The sequence below is a fragment of the Eumetopias jubatus genome, unplaced genomic scaffold (assembly GCF_037043125.1).
Source record: "Eumetopias jubatus isolate StellerSeaLion01/CBP00866 unplaced genomic scaffold, mEumJub1_p1.0 scaffold_9, whole genome shotgun sequence".
In the NCBI taxonomy this organism is placed as follows: Eukaryota; Metazoa; Chordata; class Mammalia; order Carnivora; family Otariidae; genus Eumetopias; species Eumetopias jubatus.
In genome coordinates this window covers 118,523,485-118,543,204 of record NW_028274815.1, presented here as the reverse complement: position 1 = coordinate 118,543,204, position 19,720 = coordinate 118,523,485, and the positions used below count along the sequence as shown (strand labels likewise).

The following is a 19,720-nucleotide window of genomic DNA, read 5'->3' as shown; positions in this document are numbered from 1 at the left end:
GAGAGACATTCAGAAAACATTTTGTGGGGCGCCTGGGTGGCTCAGTCGTTAAGCGTCTGCCTTCAGCTTAGGTTGTGATCCCAGGGCCCTGGGATCGAGCCCCACATCGGGCTCCCTGCTCCGCGGGAAGCCTGCTTCTCCCTCTCCCACTCCCCCTGCTTGTGTTCCTCTCTCGCTGTTTCTCTCTCTGTCAAATAAATAAATAAAATCTTAAAAAAAAGAAAACATTTTTGTTTTTCTTGTTTTATTATAGATTTATTAAAGTGGTAATGCATATGTGTTCAAAATTCAAAAGTTACAAAATATTCCCAGCCATCCACTGCACCTCCCTGAAGGTACCATGCTACCAGTTTCTTTTATTTCCAAGATATAATTATGCATTTATGAGTAAATATGTGTATTCTCTTCCCTGCTTTTTTCACAAATTATAGTATTCTATACACCTTGCACTTTCTACACCTTGTACTTTCTCTCCTTAATATCTTTGAGATTTTTCTATATTACTCCAAAAAGTGTTTCCTCATTCTTTATTCCTGCCCAGTATTTCATTGTATTTTTATAATAAAGGACACTTAGGTAATTTCCAATCTTTGGCACAAACAATTCTACAGTAACTACAAACATATGTATTTCACACACAGTCAAGTGTGTCTTTAGAAGAAAATCCTAAAAGTGGAATTGCCAGGTTGAAGGATATGTCATTTGTCACTTCAAATTAAAATATTGCCAAATGACTTCCATGGAGGTAGTAACAGTTACCCCCCAGTGATGTAAGAGCATGCTTTTCTCCCTACACCCTTGCCAGCACAATATGATATTCACTCTACAAATATTTATTGGATTCTTGCTATGGGTTCAGGCACTGTTCTAGGTGATTAGGACACATCAATGAATAAAATAAACCAAAATCCCTGCCCTAGTGGAGTTTATATTCTAGTAGAGGGGAAAAACAATATAATGTATAATAATAAATAGTATAAATAAACATAAAATCATATAGTATGTTAGAAGCTGGAATATGTTCTGGAAAAATGATCAGGGTCTTAAGGAATCAGGAGTGTGGTGGCTCTAGGTTTCATTGGGGTGATATTTGAGCAGACTTGAAGGAAGTGAGGGAGTTAACTGCAGACCTGGGGAAAAATTATTGGCAAAGAGAATAGGCATTTCAAAAGTCATAAGGCACTAGGGTTGCCTAGGGTATTCCAGGAAAGCACAAGGCCAGGATGACCACGGAGGGATGAAAAAGCAAATGAAGGCAGAGGGAAATGAAGTTATTTAAGGGACCAGATCCAAATTCCCTGTGACTTATAGGCCATGACAAAGAGTTTGGCTTACCTCTGAAATGGGGAGTCGCTAAAGCATTTTTAAACTTCTAGATTTTTGACAACTGGATAGGTTAAAAAAATGTTTTTTTCAGTGGTTTAAGTTTGTATTTTTTTTTTATTAGAAGGAGTGAGCACCTTTTCCTGTCTTAAATGCTATGTTATTTTGTTTTCTAAGTATTCAAATCCTTTCCTCATTCTGAGGATATTTGTTAGTCTTTCTCATGTTGATTCATAGGAACTTTTATATATTGAGGAAATTAGCCTTTGCTTTGTTACTTTAGTCACAAATTCAGTTAACATCTGAAATGGTCTACCTACATGGATTTTTGCTTTTGCCTGTTGCATTTCAAACTTCAGGGCCATAGCAATAATAGTGTGATTGTATATGGAAATTAATTCATGATTCTCTATTCCTGCATCTTACTTATTTTTTGAAATCAAATAGAGAAAAATCATTTCTGAAATGACAAAAAGCCTAGAAGTTCTCAGGTGCAATTTTTAATTAAAAGCTAATCAATAAAAACAGGTAATAAAAAATATCTTAAGTATCATAGCATACATACATGACAGTCTGTTTATTTTATAGCATACATTTATTAGGTTGATCTTTGGAGTAAGTACAAAGTTCAAAATATACCAAAGATACACAGAAAAAGGTAAGTTTCCTTGTTCCTATCTCACCACTATTGAATTCCTCTTCCATTAAGTAACTAAGTTTCCAGTATCTTATGTGTCCTTCCAGAGATATTATATATGGATGCATGTGTATATGTAATCTTTAGTCTGTTTGCTCTAAATGGACGCATTCCTAATCTCAATTATTCAATATAAATTCATGCATTTAAGAATCAGCTATACTGGAAAAAAAAAAAAGAATCAGCTATACCGGGGCACCTGGGTGGCTCAGTCATTTAAGCACCTTTGGCTCAGGTCATGATCCCCAAGTCCCAGGGATTGAGCCCCACAGCAGGCTCCCCACTCAGCAAGGAGTAGGCTTTTCCCTCTGATCCTCCCCCCTCTTGTGCTCTCTCTCTCTCTCTCTCTCTCTCTCAAATAAATAAATAAAATCTTTAAAAAAAAAGAATCAGCTACACTGATGAGGATAACATGTTTTAAGATGTGGAAATAAAGATTAGAGTCGGTTGTTTCTGGTGCAGTAGGAAAACAGTGAAGAAATAAGTTATAATCGTTATTTGTATGGAAGTGTCACACAATTTTTTCCCTCATATTAGTTGTGTAATTTAGACATTATTGTTACTGCCATTTTACAGATGAGGAAACAGGCTCAGAAAGGTTAAAGAACTTGCCAGAGGGCATAAAATTAGCTAGGACTTAAACTCATGTCTCTTAATTCTAATTCTCTACTTTCTTTACTAGCTCCGTAGGAACAGCTTTAGCTATTTCAAAGAAGGAAAATACAGTCTTTCTAAACTGAATGAGGAAATTGAAATGAGGAAAAAAGCAACAGAAATAATCTCACCAAGACTGTTTGCTATTGCTATCTTTTAGTGTTACATACATCCTTCTTATACAGGTTTGACTTTTCCACCAGAATCTTCTGCTTAGGGCTAATATCTGGGGTGATTTTTAGCTAACAATGTTCAGTTCTCCATCCTTCCTGGGATTAAGGGGGAGCAGAGACTTTTTTTCCAGAGGTGGATGACAACTTTATTTAAGAATGTCATTCATAGACCATTTTCTTTTTTCTTTAATTTAAATTTTGTTAGTTAACATATAGTGCAATATTGGTTTCTGGAGTAGAATTCAGTGATTCATCACTTACATACAACTCCCAGTGCTCATCACAACAGGTGTCCTCTTTAATATGCATCACCTATCTAGCCCATCTCCCACCCACCTCCTTCCATCAACCCTCAGTTTGTTCTCTATTGTTAAGAGTCACTTATGGCTTGTTTCCCTCTCTCCCTTTTAAAAGCGGGAGCAGGATTAATCCAGGTATGTATGGATTCAGGAAACAAAAATGATCATAAGTTTTGGTCCTAGGTAGAATTATGTCTGTGTCAGTACAATCTCTTAAAGGAAAACTTAAAAGAAAATGCTATCCTGAAATATCTTCCTGTGACCAAATTGAGTGCCACAGGTATAGATTTTTATGAATGAAGTCCTTAGAATTACATTTTTAAGTTAAAATGGGCTTTTCAGGGCCTGATTTCCCCAAAGTGTAAAGGAAGAGGAGCAAAAATCACTTAATTGTCCTTGTGAGTAGGACTGGCACTACTTTCCTGGTAGGGACCCCGCTCAAGGACCACCACTTTAGTGTTTCTTTTGAGGACCAAGAACAGTAAGAATGATGAGGTCAGGTCTAGCCCCTCCCCCACAACTATCAACTGCTTTTTTTGACAGTTAGAAGGTTAGGTGAGTAGTTTTTCATTAGAGGAACATGTGCACACCAAGTACCTGCTTAGGCATAGCAAAGATGAGGGAAAAAAAAAAAGTTTTTGAAAGAATTTCAAAATGAAATAGCCATGCTGGGAAAAACAATCAGAACTTTGTTGCACTTTCTTACACTTACTCTGTGGTTTAGAATTGTTTATATTTTTAATTACATTTGGGAGGGTGTGCACTATAATCTTTTTATTTTTGGAGCTTCTAAAGGCCTTAATCAGGCTCTGGACGCATGCTCTGGGAAACTCCGAAATATTAAACCACAACAGGGAGGCTAATTAAAGAGCCTATCACACAATGGAATTAAAATAGAAACAACCTTTAGGATGTAACTGGATCAGAAAGGAAAGGCAGAGAATATGTTTCACTACCCATACTTTTCTATTCAAAATTCAGTTTAGTGTTAAATGGGCATACCACTGGATAATAAGAAAAAATAAAAACCAACATGAACCCTGATAAAAAAGTAGGGATAGCATATTGATGAAAGAAAAAAAAAGCATGCAGTTGAAGCTGGATCTGACAGACGTGTCCTCGATGCTGAGATGCCTAAATCTGATTCAGTTGTAACAGTGTGAACCCCTGAAGGTTTCTGAGAAAGAAAGTGACATGATATAAATGCTGTTTGAGAAAAACTAATCTAGTAACTAAATGTTAGATGGATTGGAAGAGAAAAAATAAAATGTTGAAAGATAACTAGAAACCTGGTGGAGGAGGAATCCACAAGATTTAGTGACTAGCTGTAGAGGATGAAGGAGCTGAGGAGTCAGTGATTAAGAGAAAACCATGGGCTGGTTTGGGGGCGGGTGGTGAGGAGAGGTTGGTGACTATGGCAGTATTTATTGAAAACCAAAGACATAGTTTAGTTACACTCCAAAAGGGGGGCAATAATACTGCTTAAATAATGCTTTATTTCATAAGGGAAATAAGGGAACATAAGAGTATTTTCCTTTTATCTTGGCCTCAATGCCAAGCCTGTACTTCCTAATACTTCAATTCAGGAGACTCTGAGAATTACAACATGGCAAAAGGAAAAGTCATAAAAGTAAGTCACTGATTTGATGTAAAAGGTTGCAGATCAGGTGAATCAAAAGTTAGGAAATGAAAGTAGAAGGTCTTATACAGACAGGATATGACTTACTGAAAGTCCAAAGTTAGAGCCTAGATCCAGTCCTGAAGAGAAGGAAAACTGTATAATGTTTCTCAGTTTTTGTTTGCTGGATGACATTTGAGAGGGGCTTCTTTTGTTCTTGGATCATTTTTAAGCCAGCAATACCCCTCAGTTCAAGTCTGGATGATCTGAAAGTCACAGCAAAGGAAGAATCAGTATCTTGCACATAGCAGGCATTCAGTAAACATTTGTGGAATGAAGAAATGAAGGATTTTCAGGATTCAGTATGTATGAAGTGTGAAAAGAATCAGGAAAATCAAATCCAGTAGCAAAGAAGAAATGGGCTAGAGTCCATATACTGCAACTCACTGAAAGCCAAACCACTATAGAAATGAAAAATGGCGCAGTGAGTCTCTGGTTTGGTTTGGTTTATAATTCCTGAGAGCTCTTTCCTTTTATCTTCGTTTCTTTTTTTTTTTTTAAGATTTTATTTATTTATGTGACAGAGAGAGACACAGCGAGAGAGGGAACACAAGCAGGAGGTTTGGGAGGGGGAGAAGCAGACTTCCTGCAGAGCAGGGAGCCCGATGTGGGGCTCGATCCCAAGGACCCTGGGAACATGACCTGAGCCGAAGGCAGCCGCTTAACCGACTGAGCCACCCAGGCGCCCTATCTTGGTTTCTTTTCAAGGTCAGAATCACCCTCTGCAGTTCAGTATCTGGATAAAAAAAAGAAATTGGTTAGTTATGGCAGAGGCAAAAAATTTGAGGCTTCTCAACTCTTGTGATCTTGTCCAGTTCCAGCTATGAAAGCCAGGATCTCATGGGGCAGACTTAGTTTTACTCTATTTCTCCTCAAAAAATTCCGACCATAACGTTTGCAGTTGACAGACCAAGTGATATTTCTCAACAGTTGTTCTAAATCTTTACCACTCTCAACACCCTACTGCATGTTGCTCTATTTTGCACTCAGCAGAACACCTAGCAGTTCTGCTTAATCTAGATGTAAGGTGATAACCTTCCAGACAGGAGATACCAAGAGGAAGGTCAGGCTCTGGATTCCTGGCTTAGCCACCTTTTCCAGGGCCTGGCTAAATCAATAATCTCTTTATCTTCAGTCTCTCTCTGCCTGCTCCTGTCCCTGATTATTCACATACTTGTGTTTCCCCTATGTTAGAAAATTCCTTTTTCCTCTCCACCACTAAACTTCTTAAAAGCTTTTACTTCTTAATTCCAACTTTCTGACCTTCCTTCCACTAGCCCCTCAGCCACAGTAATCTGGCTTTTGTTCCCACCATGCTACAGAAAACTGCTCTGGCAAATGTCACTAACAACATATGAATGTTAATATATGAGGTCTTGTTTGAATTCTATTTGAATTCTCTGCAGCGTTGGGCTCCATGGAGTACTTCTTTCCCAGCCTCTGAGATACCACTCCTTTATTTTTATACCTGTGTGGACAGTTTGACTCATTCATTCCTCAAATTCTGCCCATCTCTGAAATGTAGGTGTTTCTAAAGGTTCTCCCCTTGAGTCTCTTCTTGTGCCAACACGCTCCCTACCTGCTCCCTTAGCATCAGGTATTGCCTGAATATTCCCAAATCCTCATGTCCAGACTGTCCCTACTCCTCTCAGATAAGCACAGGTTAATTAGAAAACAAATGAGCCACTACAAGAGGGACTTCGCCCATGTTATCTCCACTAATCCTGACATTTCTTTGCTGACAGGGAGAAAAGGAGGAAGGATAAACCCTGTTACAGACCCCTTGGCATGGGAGATAGACTTCCCCTCAACTACCCATACCAATCCTCTAAGTAAATAAAAACTAATGGGAGGAGAGTCTCTGTGCAGACACTATGTGCCAACATCTCCCCAGAGAATAATGAGATGGTCCTAAAGTCAACTGCAGTAGTAGCTTCTAGAAGGAAGAAGAGTTGGAAGTGCCACATGAGTGTTTCAGTTTGATTTTGAGTTTGGAGGGTGAGAGGAGTTTGAGTCTTTACTCATTTGAGACCCAGCTTGCACCTGGTTCCCAAGTCCCACCCCTCTCCAAGTGTGGACAGTGTAGAAGATTGGGAAATTGCCAGGAGAGAGGAGAGAGGGGCTACCTTCCAGGATCCAACAGCCTCCTCTTAAACTTCCTGCAGGCATCCCAAACACAACTGCTCTGGAACTGATCTCATCCTTCTGCTTCTACTCCCATTCTAGTTAACAGCATCACCTTTCACCCTCTTGACCTAGAAGAAAACTAGGTTGTTGGGGACTCTACCCTCCCTAGCAGTGCCCCATTCAGTTCTAAGAGACCTCCCTCCAGACTGGCTCCTTTCAATGCTGGAGCAGCCCCTACCATCTCCATACCTCTAGTCTCTACCCCATCCAATCTATGTGTCCCACTGTAGCCAGAGGGATCGTCCCAGAACATTACTGGTCATTCATCACTTCCTTTCATTAAAACCCCCACTGATAATGTCTAGGCTTTTAGTGAAGTATATGAAGTCCTTTGTAACCTACTTTGACCTGTCTTCCAGCTTCATCTCTGGTGACTCCTTCCCTCATCCAAGCATCAGTGGGCTCTTTGTAACTTTTCAAACATACTTTGTTAAGTACTGAGTGACAACTATGAGCCAGGCACTAATCTAAACTTTTAATACAGTGAACAGGAAAAAAAGGCCCCTGCTCTCTTGCAACTCACATTTTAGTAGAAAGAGCCAGTGAATAAACAAGGTAATTTCAGATAGTGATATGGGGTTATGAAGACAATGAAATGAGGTGCTGGGCAGGGGTCAGCTACTTTAGTGCTCAGGAAGGGCCTGAGAAGGTAACACTTAGTTGAACTTGAATGACAAGGAGAAGCCAGACAAGCAAAGACCTGGTATAGAGTATTTGGGTCCGTTTGATCAGCATGTGAGAAAGGCCTTGAAGCAAGAACTAGCTTGGCAGCTTGGCATTTTCAAGGTTCCAAAACAAAGCAGTGAAGCTGCACCTTATTATACACTTGGGTGGGGGCAATGAGGTGAGGCCAGATCACAGGGGCCCTGTGGGCCATCAAAAGGAGTTTGGATACTATTTTAAAGGCAAGAGGAATCTACTGAAAGATTTTGAGTGAAGGAGTGACATGCTCTGGATCACTCTGGCTGTTCCTGGAGAAGGGGTTTCGGTGGAGCAGAAGGGTAGGCTTGGGAGACCCATTCCATGTCTTCAAGCTTATGCTCAGGCCATTCCCAAGCCTGGAATGACGGGCGGTCTTTCCCAGGCCGGTTCCCAGGCTCCTGGGAGCTGATTACTGCAGAGCTTTCAGCCCAGGTCAAGCCTGGTTTGCCTCACCTGCCCTACAATCATTAAACAGACCACCCACTGGGCGCAGGGGACAGAGTCCTGAGGCCTCCCGCTGTCACAGAACAACTTTTCTCTGTTCCTGCCTCCGTCTCCTAACTCAAGGGGCAAGTCTCAGTCAGACTATGTTTGGCGGGGCAGTGACAAACCCAGTCGCATGGGTTAGTGGTACAAAGGAGGCTTCTCCCTAAGATGACCGAGGACACCTCGCAATTGGCAGCCGGACCCAAACCAAAGACCTGGCGAGACCAGGGCGGCGCCGCGGGCGTCAAGGCAGGATATGGACTACAATTCCCAGCAGACTCTGCGCGCGGCTGCCGATCCTTCCGCACCAACTTACTCCGCTGGCTGTGCCCACCGCTGCCCGCCAAGGACCAAGCCCAGGTTTTTTTCTGGAACCGAGGCCCACCTTCTTATCACAGTTCCAGAGAGAGATCACTGAGTGCCCTGGAGGAGAAACGGACTTTTTTGAGAAGCGCGGATGCAGACCATCGGGGAGACGTCGTTCTGAAGCCATCGACTTTCGCGCGCTTTGGCGCGGGTGGTTGTGGGTAGCGCGCCCAGGAGGGAGAAAGGAGCCTCGGGGCTGTGACCGCGGCCTGAGGGATGTTCGAGGACGAGCCGCACACTGAGGGGGCAGCGGTGGTCGCCGCGGCTGGGGAGGCCCTGCAGGCCTTGTGCCAGGAGCTGAACCTGGACGAGGGGAGCGCGGCCGAAGCCCTGGACGACTTCACCGCCATCCGGGGCAACTACAGCCTAGAGGTGAGCGGCGGCAGGTGGGGCGGCCGGACCCGACCCCCGCCAGGCCCCACCCCTGCCCCGCCCCTACCCCACCCTGTGGGGCGGTGGGAGTTTCCCCACCGGGAAGGGTCGCTGCCCCGCCGGGCGCCGCCGAGTGCGGAGCTGGAAGGGCGGGTGTAGACCCGTCTTTCCATTTTCTTTCTGAGGCGGGAAACCGAAGTCCGGAAGAGGAGCGGCTTGTCTGCGGTCGCACGCCCCTCGGGGGTCCCCTAGACTCCAGACCCGCTTCCCGCCGAGCGCCGCAGACATCATGATAGCGCCCGTAAATCTGTTAAAAAACCAAATGCCGGAATGGTAAAAGCTGAAGTGAATTGTAGTGCCGACACCACCGCCCAGCCCTTTAAATATGTCATCTCACTCCGTTCTCGCCACAACCCTGGGAACTCGAGCTGTGATCGCCGTTCCATGGGAGCGCCTAAGCAGCGTGCCCAAGCGCGCGTGGTTAGTGGTGGAACGGGGCCGAGGAGTCCGAGCCTTCGAACCGCGTCACCCCGGCGGCGGAGGTGTGGGCTGCTCGCTGTGATGAAAGCCATCATCGGCAAGGGCGGCTCAGCCCCTGACTCCTCCCGTCTCAGTATCTTGATGCTTAGCGCAGCGCCTGGCTCTGAATAAAATAAGCGTAGGCCGTCATTATTGGATTTTTTCCCCAACCATTCTCGTATGGAGTCCTCCCATTAGCCCTGTGAACGTGGCAGGGCAGTATTATACCTGCTTTCCGGGTAGTAATGTCAAGGCCCAGAGGACTGTGCTGCCCAGGGTCATTCTGCTAATTATAGAAATCCATTGTAGAGGTAGCATTGCGATGGGATGTATTTCAGCATACTACCCCAGTAGCCTTAAATTCAGAGGCTTTCCTGCATAATCCAAGGGCCTGGACGCACTGACTCACCACCCTGTGAAATAATTAATTGCTGGGTTCAGAGGCATGTAGTTGGATATTTGGAGTTGAGTGTTGAGGGAGAAAATACCTGAGAGACGCTCTTACTTTTTTTTTTAATAAAGATTTTATTTATTCATTTGAGACACAGAGATAGCATGAGCAGGGGGAGTGGCAGAGGTAGTGTTGCGGGGCTCGATCCCAGGACCCTGGGATCATGACCTGAGCTGAAGGCAGACGCTTAACCATCTGAGCCACTCAGGCGCCCCTGAGACACTCATATGTCTCTGGGGTAGGACTGGGTAGACTGGATAAAGGACAGCGACCTGCACCCGTGGGTGGCATGACTGGGCTGAACGAAGAATAGGAAAGTGAGGGAGATTATGAATTATGGCCACTCAATGAAAACAAACTAATTTTTAAAAGCCTGAGAAGGCATTTCTGACTTCCCAAGACCTCTTTCGATCTGTCATTGAATAAACATTTACTCAGTGCAAAGTGTAGTCAAGGCATTAAACTAGGCACCTCTTTCAAAAAAATTTTAAAGATTTGTCTGTTTAGAGAGAAAAAAGAGAGCACGCGGGGGGGAGGGGCAGAGAGAAAGTCTCAAGCTGACTGTGTTATTAGCCGGGTACAGGACTTGATCCCAGGACCCTGAGATCATGATCTGAGGGGAAACCAAGAGTCAGATGCTCAACCAACTGCCCCACCCAGGTGCGCATCAAATTCTTGAATATGTCAAGTTTCTTCCCACTTGAGTGTTTTCTCCATGACATTCCCTCTGTCTGGAAACTTTTCCCTCACTCCCTACAACCGGTAGATTGAAGAACTAAGTCAACTAGGTGGAGTTGATCAGGACATCTTAAATGTTTGATTTAGAAAGCACAGATGTGTGAATTAAGATTTGGTGACTTTATTCTGTCCCAAGTCTTATTTTCCTCTTTTTTTTTTTTCCTTCTGTTTGTTTTTGGTGAAAGGCTCTTGGAGTAGGTATTTTCATATATCTACTATTTCTTAAGCCTTCTCCCCAGCTCCTACCCCTGTCAGTATACCAGACAGGCTTCCACTTATATTTCCCCTTGCCTTTCCCTCTCCCCTCTTACATTTTGGTGATTTGCCATTTAACCAATTTTAAGTCTCTCTCTGTGAATCCTCTGACCTCTACTCAAAATCGGTTACTCTCCTATATTCTCTCACACTTTATCTTCAATTCTTATAGCATATATCTCAACAATTAAAGATAACCATTATTTGTTCCTTTTCTTCACTCTAGATTTGGAATTACTTGAGGTCAGAAACCATCTTTGTACTTCTAAGGTCTAGCATCAAAGAATTTAAATAATACAGTTACTTTTTGGGGGGGGAGCAAAAATACCAGTACTTGGGGCGCCTGGGTGGCACAGTTGGTTAAGCGACTGCCTTCGGCTCAGGTCATGATCTTGGAGTCCCGGGATCGAGCCCCACATCGGGCTCCCTGCTCAGCAGGGAGTCTGCTTCTCCCTCTGACCCTCTTCCCTCTCGTGCTATCTCATTCTCTCTCTCTCAAATAAATAAATAAAATCTTTAAAAAAAAAAAACCAGTACTTAAATTTTCTCTATCTTAATGGTGTTTTCATCTAGTAAACTGTATCCAATGGCTCTCTAATACTTGGATGCTATTCCCCAAAATTTGTTAATCAAAGCTTCTAGGGCACCTGGGTGGCTCAGTTGGTTAAGCGACTGCCTTCGGCTCAGGTCATGATCCTGGAGTCCCGGGATCGAGTCCCACATTGGGCTCCCTGCTCAGCAGGGAGTCTGCTTCTCCCTCTGACCCTCTTCCCTCTCGTGCTCTCTATCTCTCCTTCTCTCTCTCTCAAATAAATAAATAAAATCTTTAAAAAAAAGAAAAAAAAGCTTCTAAAAATATCAAACCACAAGCTTATATGCCTCATTTAATACCTTGAGCAAATAAGACTTCTCCCTGCATTAGGGTAGTAACACTGGGTTTTAATTCTATTGGTGGTCACCCATTTCTGTCCTTCCCTTTTCGATTATTACAAGAAATCTTTCAATGCTTTTATTCTTTTAGAGACAGGTCTTAAAGAGGCTCTGCAGAACTGTGCTGTAAGATTTGTGTCTAATTCTGAATCCTTAAATTACATAAGTAGTTCAGTGGTAAAGTCATGAAGTGATTCTAGCTTGACGATATCTCAAGTCTAAGGCAGACAAGTGTTGAATTCCCAAATGTCATGCTTTTTATATCATTGTAAATTGAGATATCTGCTGAAATAGGCTTACTTACTATTTTAAGATTGGATAAATCCCCAAATTTTTACCTCACAAAGATGGTGGTCTTCTTTATGTTGTACAAGATAGATACGAACTTTTTATGTGTGACTCCCTTGCCAACTTTCTACTCTCTTCTTTGCTTTCTCTGTCAAACTGGTTAAAAAAGAAACATGAAACTGGAATGGTGGAAAGGAACTTAAGCATCATCAAGGCCAAGACTAGTGTTTCAAATCAAGAAAGCTAATGCTGAGAAATTTTAAGAGAGCTCTTTCAATAATATTGGATTTGGGGTGTAGGTGAGAGATCTATTTTTAGATTAGTGCTGATTTAGCATCTTACACAGGACTGAGAATAAGAGTTTTATACTCATTACTGCAAAACTAAGCTTTGTGACCTTAGCAAATAACCTTCACTGCTCTGGACTGTTATATACATAATGAAAGTAAGACCAGATAGTTCTAAGATCTTTTCTGGTTCTAGAACTCAAGCATTTTAACATAATATATTCACTTTGCTGTTTGTCTTTTGCCTGCCAGGGAGAAGTTATACACTGGTTGGCATGTTCATTATATGTTGCATGCCGCAAAAGCATTATTCCCACTGTTGGGAAGGGTATCATGGAAGGAAATTGTGTTTCACTTACCAGAATACTGCGTTCGGCTAAACTAAGGTAAAGCACTTTGATTTTTCAAACACTCTTTTATAAGTACTAAATTTACTTTTGGAATTTAATTTTTGCGTAACTCTATTCCATTTTAAGTTTGTTGTCCTATAGGTATTCCTTTCCAATTCTCATATTCTTCCATTGCCTTTCTTCCTCAAATTCTGACTTCAGCCAGAGACCTCTATACTAATCTTTTTAATCTATAATTTTTTCATTATTTTTTTAAAATTTGGAAAAATTTCAAGCTTTTAGAAAAGTTGCAAAAATAAGGAAAGCACAAAGAACACCCATATACCCTTGACCCAAATTCACTTATTATTGACACTTTATTCCATATGCTTTGTCATTTGATCTTTCTCAAATATTTTTTCCTCAACCATTTCGAAGTAAGTAGCATGCATTACAGCCCTTTACCCCTAAATACTTCATTGTATATTTAGGTAACTACCACCGTTATCAACTTCAGTAAAGTTAACATTGATATAATAATTTAATCTATCATCTCTTCTAGTTTTATTAGTTGATTCAATAATGTTCTTTATAGCAATTTTTTAAAAGAATATTCCAATCTAGGATTAGGTACTACCTTCACTTATCATATCTGTTTAGTTTCCTTTAATTAGGAATATTTCCACAGCAAGAATATAGTCCACGAACACCCCCCAAACCCCTTTTTAATAGATTACTCCTCATTTTGGATTTGTCTCATGTTTTCTAATGATTAGAGTCAGGTTATACATGCCCATATAGAAAACTACATAAATAATTTTGTGTCCTCACTGTATCACATCTGGAGGCATGATATCCATGTGCTTTGCTTGTGTTAATTTTTATTATCTGCTCAACGTGCTGCCCTGTTTTTCTGCTGTATAGTTAATATTTTTTACTGGGCAACAAATAATCAGTGTGTCTTAGTTACAGCTTTTACTTGCTCTAATATTAATCATATGGAACTATTTGCCTGGATACAAAACAAAAGAAATGGAGTGACCCAGATTTGGGTAGGTGGTAATGTTCTCTGTTTCTGGGTTTTTCACCCATGACAGAACTATTTGAGGTGGTTGTCTATTTGCTGTCCTGGGTTTCCAATATGGAAGACAAACTTTAAAAGACCTATCAAGGGAGAGCAAGTAAGTTTCAGTTCATGCTAAATTAAAAAAAAAGTCTCTCAGAACAATTTTAGTTTGCATAAGTGGAAAAATAATACATTCAAGACAATGTTTAAAACTTTAATAAATATCAGTTTTTGTCATTGATGATAAAAATAAAATGAAAGTGTAATTAAGATTGGTGGAGTTCAGGTAATTTTTTTAATTGAGCAAAACCTCCCTATACTTTATAATATTAGGTTGTTGGGGAAACTGAACAAAAAAAGAATAACTTAAAATTTGGAGCAGTATAAGCACATAAAAATTTCAGATAATGAAACATTCTGGAAATGGTGGTTTGATTGCACAGTGGGAATGTACTTAATACCACTTAATTTACACTTAAAAATGGTTAAAATAGTAAATTTTATGTTATATATACTTTTACCATAATTTTTAAAAAGGTTCACAAATTTTCAAATAATACAGAATGTTTGAGAGTATAAAGATGTCCCTTTCTTTTCTCTCCCCAGAATTAACCACTTAAACAATTTACTGTCAAAATATATATATATATTTTTTTAAGTAGGCTCCACACCCAATGTAGGGCTTAAACTCACGACCCTGAGATCAAGAGTCGCAGGCTCCACCGACTAAATCAGCTAGGCACCCCAATAAATTGTTAAGCAGAAAAAAATCTGTTTTTCAGTATTTTAGTTGTTTTTTTAAAACATAAATGAGATCATCCTATATGTATTGTTTTGAGTTGCTTTTCTTTATATTTTGGTAATTCTTTTTTTTTTTTAAGATTTTATTTATTTATTCATGAGAGACAGGGAGAGAGACAGAGGGAGAGAGAGAGAGAAGCAGAGGGAGAAGCAGGCTTCCAAGGAGCAGGGAGCCCGATGCAGGACTCGATCCCAGGACCCTGAGATCCCTTGGCTCATGACCTGAGCCGAAGGCAGACGCTTAACCATCTGAGCCACCCAGGCGCCCTATATTTTGGTAATTCTTACATATCACCATAAGTAGCTCTTCCGCACTCTAGGACTTAAGATAAGGATGTTTCATATATTTACCCAACCCCTTGTTGATGACCATTTATCCAATTCTTTGTGATTACAGACAGATCATTGTGAAATGTATTTCAGATGAAATACATACATTGCTCAGCAGGGAGCCTGTTTCTTTCTTTTTTTTTTTTTGGTAGAAATGTACCATTTTATTATTACAAAGATTCTCACGAAAATGAAAATAGTGTCTCAAAAAGGATACTAGACTACCAGTCTCCACCTGCAGAATTGGGCGAGGATAGAGGGCAGGCTGTGGGAGTTCTTGACTCACATGGGGCAGTGGGAAGGCATGATAACAGAACCAATCTAAAAATGGCTGATGTTACCTTAAGGAGCCTGATGGGGGGCGGGGTGGTCCCTGAAGACCCAGCCACTCCTTCTAGAAGGGAGCCTGTTTCTCCCTCTGCCTGCTCTGCCTGCCGCTCTCCCTGCTTGTGCTCTCTCTCTCTAACAAATAAATAAATAAAATCTTTAAAAAAAAGTTTCAACTAAAAAATTCTTTTGCTATTAAGTATAATATTAAAAAGTAGTATCTGTTGTGCAATTTGAATTTTTAATAAAGTTGTCTGCATCTCATTGTTTTAAGTATTGAGAAGTAATTTTTCCACATTTTCCATGAGTTTTTCAGTAACTTATGATTTAAATCAAGGTGACATTCATTCATTCATTATTTTCATATTATAATAGAACCTAATGAATATTTCATTCATGAAAAATTATTTTTTACACATTTTAATTGGAACATTGAGGATACTAAATTTTTACAAAGTGATTTTCTTTTTTATCTTTTGAGTGCCATTAAAATTCAGTAGTATGCTGCTTTTGGGACATACACCCCATATTTACCATCCCTACTCTAGTGTGTGGTAAAATATACATAACATAGGGGCACCTGGGTGGCACAGTCAGTTGGGCATCTGACTGTTGATTTCAGTTCAGTCATGATCTCGAGGTTGTGGGATCTGGCCCCGTGTCAGGCTCCCAGCTCAGCAGTAAGTGTGCTGCTCTCCTTCTGTCCCTCCCCCCACCTGCGCGTGAGCACAGGTGTTCTCTTATATATAGAGAGAGAACACAAGTGTTCTCTCTCTATATATAAATGAATAAATGAATCTTTAAACAATATATATACGTAAAATTTATTGTCTGATTTCAGTGGCATTAAATACATTTACATTGCCATGCAACCATCACCACCATCCATCTCCAGAATTTTTTCAGCTTCCCAAATTGAAACTTCATAACAAACAATAGCTCCTTCTCCCTCCTAGCCCTTGGCATTTATCTGTACTTCATTCCTTTTTATGGCTGAATAATACTCCATTTTATGGATATACCACATTTTTTTATCCACTTATTAGTCGATGGATACTTGAGTTGTTTCCACCTTTTGGCTATTATGAATAATGCTGCTGTGAACATTTGTGTGCAAGTTTTTGTGTAGACATATATTTTCATTTCTCTTGGGTATATATGTATGAATGGAATTGTTGGGTCATAGGGGAACTCTATGTTTAATCTTTTGAGGAACTGTCAGATTGTTTTCCAAAGTGACTACACGAGTTTACATTCACACCAGCAGAGTTTGAGGCTTCCATTTTACCCATATCCTTGCCAATACGTGTTATTTTCTTTTTTATTCTGGCCATTCTAGTGGGCATGAAATGGTATCTTCTATTTCCCCAGTGGCCAATGATGTGGAGCTTCTTTTCATGTGCTTATTGGAGTATTGTATTCTCTTTTTTTTTTTTTTAAGATTTTATTTATTTGCGATAGCAAGAGAGCACGAGTTGGGTGGGGGATGGGGGGGAGCAGTAGCAGAAGGAGAGGGAGGAGCAGGCTCTCCACCGAGCAGGGAACCCGACTTGGGGCTCGATCCCAGGACCCTGGGATCAGGACCTGAGTGGAAGGCAGACGCTTAACCAATGAGCCACCCAGGCACCCTGGCATAATGTGTTCTTTACGACAGAATTCCAATGAACAGAATTGTTTTGAAAGCTAGGAAGTTTACTTTGCTGCTTATTTTACTTTAAAAAAAAAAATCATACTCACAGGTGAAGTAATAATAATGCTATAATTTTTTTTGTTTCCAAACATTCTGATGTACTTTGTTCCAGGTTAGAACAGCAATCTAGAAATAGCAATAAATACAGTGGATTTACATGAGGATGTATTAGTCAAGCATCTTGTTTATAAAAAACAGATGCCAACTACTGACTTTGGCTAACTTAAAGAGAAAAGAAATTTACTGAAAGGATATTGAATACCTGACAAAGTCTTTTTTTTTTTTTAAAGATTTTATTTATTTATTTGACAGAGATGCAGCAAGAGAGGGAACACAAGCAGGGGGAGTGGGAGAGGGAGAAGCAGGCTTCCCGCCAAGCAGGGAGCCAATGCGGGGCTTGATTCCAGGACCCTGGGATCGTGACCTGAGCCGAAGGCAGATGCCCAATGACTGAGCCACCCAGGCGCCCCGAATACCTGACAAAGTCTTTACGATGACTTGAGAAAATAGACTTGGAAAACGTCCAGGAACAAAATGAGTCTGGCTAAAGCCAAAAAGCATATCATAAGAATTCATCTAACAAGGACAGGACTTAACATGGCCAGCAGTGCCATCCCTGGACATTGCCACTGTATTTGTCCCTAATAGCTGAATGTTGCTGTTGATCCTGCTATAAGAATTTATCACTTGTTCAGTTTTCTGCAACAGCAGCTCCAGATTCAAAATCCCAAATATGTATCAAGGACCTCAGGTTTTATTCCTTACCCTAACTTGAGTGAAGCTGATCTGTCTATTAGCAAGATTCAAAACTGGGGAATTCCTCAAAAAAAGGAAAGAATTTGACATGCTGAGCATCCCTGCCTCCAAAACAAAGTCTCCTATAAGGAGTCCCTATAAGGGACTCTAACTTGTTAGCCAAAATAAGTATTTAGTAATCTGGCAAAAAAATTCTTGTTGCTGTTATTGATAAGAATCTTTTAAAGAGGGCGCCTGGGTGGCTCAGTCGTTAAGCGTCTGCCTTCGGCTCAGGTCATGATCCCAGGGTTCTGGGATCGAGCCCCGCATCGGGCTCCCTGCTCTGCGGGAGGCCTGCTTCTTCCTCTCCCACTCCCCCTGCTTGTGTTCCCTCTCTCGCTGTGTCTCTCTCTGTCAAATAAATAAATAAAATCTTTAAAAAAAAAAAAAAGAATCTTTTAAAGGACTTAGATTCTCAGATTTCAGTCAGCATATCTGGAGTTTGAATACCTATGGATAATTAGCTGACGATGTCTTCCATCACCTTTTTAAAAAAAAATATCATTCTGGGGTACCTGGCCGGTTCAGTCAGTATAAAGCCTGCGATTCTTGATCTCAGGTTTGCAGTTTGAGCCTCAGGTTAGATATAGACATTACTTAAAAATGAAATCTTAAAAAAAAAAATTCTGTATATAACGCTAGACACTTAAATGAACTTTAACACTACAAATTTTCAGTCTAAGACCATACTAACATGGGGACATAAAAAATGTACCCATAATTGAATAAGCCAGAAAGGTGGAATAATAATCTATTAAGTGATTTTCTGGTTATGTACTACCTTCTTCATTTATATTTGATGGTGGAACCACATATTGGAACATAAACACTTGAATTGTATTCCTAAACTAGAACTATCTGGTGCTTTCTGATCAACTTCCACAATGCACTATTTGGGAGATTCTATCTGTCCTCAAACTAATTTTGTGAACTCAGTCTGTTGACATTTACTTTGTAATATATATACAAATTAATGTCTAGGTGCTGTAGGGAATAAAAGAAGTAGATAGGTACCATCACTTCATGCATAGGAGCAGACATTTATGTAATGACTACTAATTCAAAATCTATATTCCCATAGTGATTCTGGGAGCTGGAGTAATTTCATAGCACTTGGGAGTGAGGTTTTTCAGTTGCCTTTTTTTTTTTTAATAAATTTAGGCTTTTAAGTAAAGATTCTTTCTTTTAAAAAAATAAGATTCTTAAGATTCATAGGCATAAATAAAATGTTAATTTGTCCATTATATGGACTCACTTTAAAGTTGCTTTTTTAAAATAAGTAAATAAATATAGTTGCTTTTTTTTGTTTAGTTTAATACAGTTTTTTAGTAAAATGAAGAAGTGGATGGACATGTCAAACCTGCCACAAGAATTTCGTGAACGTATAGAAAGGCTAGAAAGAAATTTTGAGGTGTCTACTGTAATTTTCAAAAAATTTGAGCCAATTTTTTTAGATATATTTCAAAATCCATATGAAGAGCCACCAAAGTTACCACGAAGCAGGAAGCAGAGGTAAGACCCTTAATTAAATAATTGACATAAAAATAATACAAATTATGCTATAAACTTTGGAAATTTGCATTTTTTAAAGTCTGCTTTTTATCAGAAGTATCCACTTGCAAAAAAATTTAAATTTTTTAAAAATCCATTTATAATTACCATATCTGGAAATTCAGGGTAATATTTTCACTTATTTTTTATGGTCTTTTTATTTTATGCAGATTAGAAAGATTTATTTATTTAAGTCCATTTAATGAACCATAAATTGTCCTTTGTGAATGGAATTTTACATGTAATTTGACTTTACTAGTTATTTATATTTGCTGTTTCAATTTAAATGACAATGTGGAGTGATATTTAGCAAGTTAGTTAAGAAGTACATTTTTTCCTTTCTAGGAGGATTCCTTGCAGTGTTAAGGATCTCTTTAATTTCTGTTGGACACTCTTTGTTTATACTAAGGGTAAGGTGATACTTTC

General features: G+C 40.1%; 1 protein-coding gene across 1 annotated transcript in view; it reads left to right on the top strand.

Annotated features, from left to right (window-relative positions):
• The first annotated feature begins 8,731 nt into the window (after window positions 1–8,731).
• RBL1 (RB transcriptional corepressor like 1) overlaps window positions 8,732–19,720 on the top strand; it is a 60,037-nt gene continuing 49,048 nt past the window's right edge. The window contains exons 1-4 of the mRNA XM_028118923.2: window positions 8,732–8,937; window positions 12,658–12,791; window positions 19,055–19,255; window positions 19,640–19,704. Of these exons, the coding sequence (XP_027974724.1) occupies window positions 8,782–8,937; window positions 12,658–12,791; window positions 19,055–19,255; window positions 19,640–19,704 (556 nt within the window). The 5' untranslated portion in view covers window positions 8,732–8,781. The remainder of the gene's footprint in view (window positions 8,938–12,657; window positions 12,792–19,054; window positions 19,256–19,639; window positions 19,705–19,720) is intronic.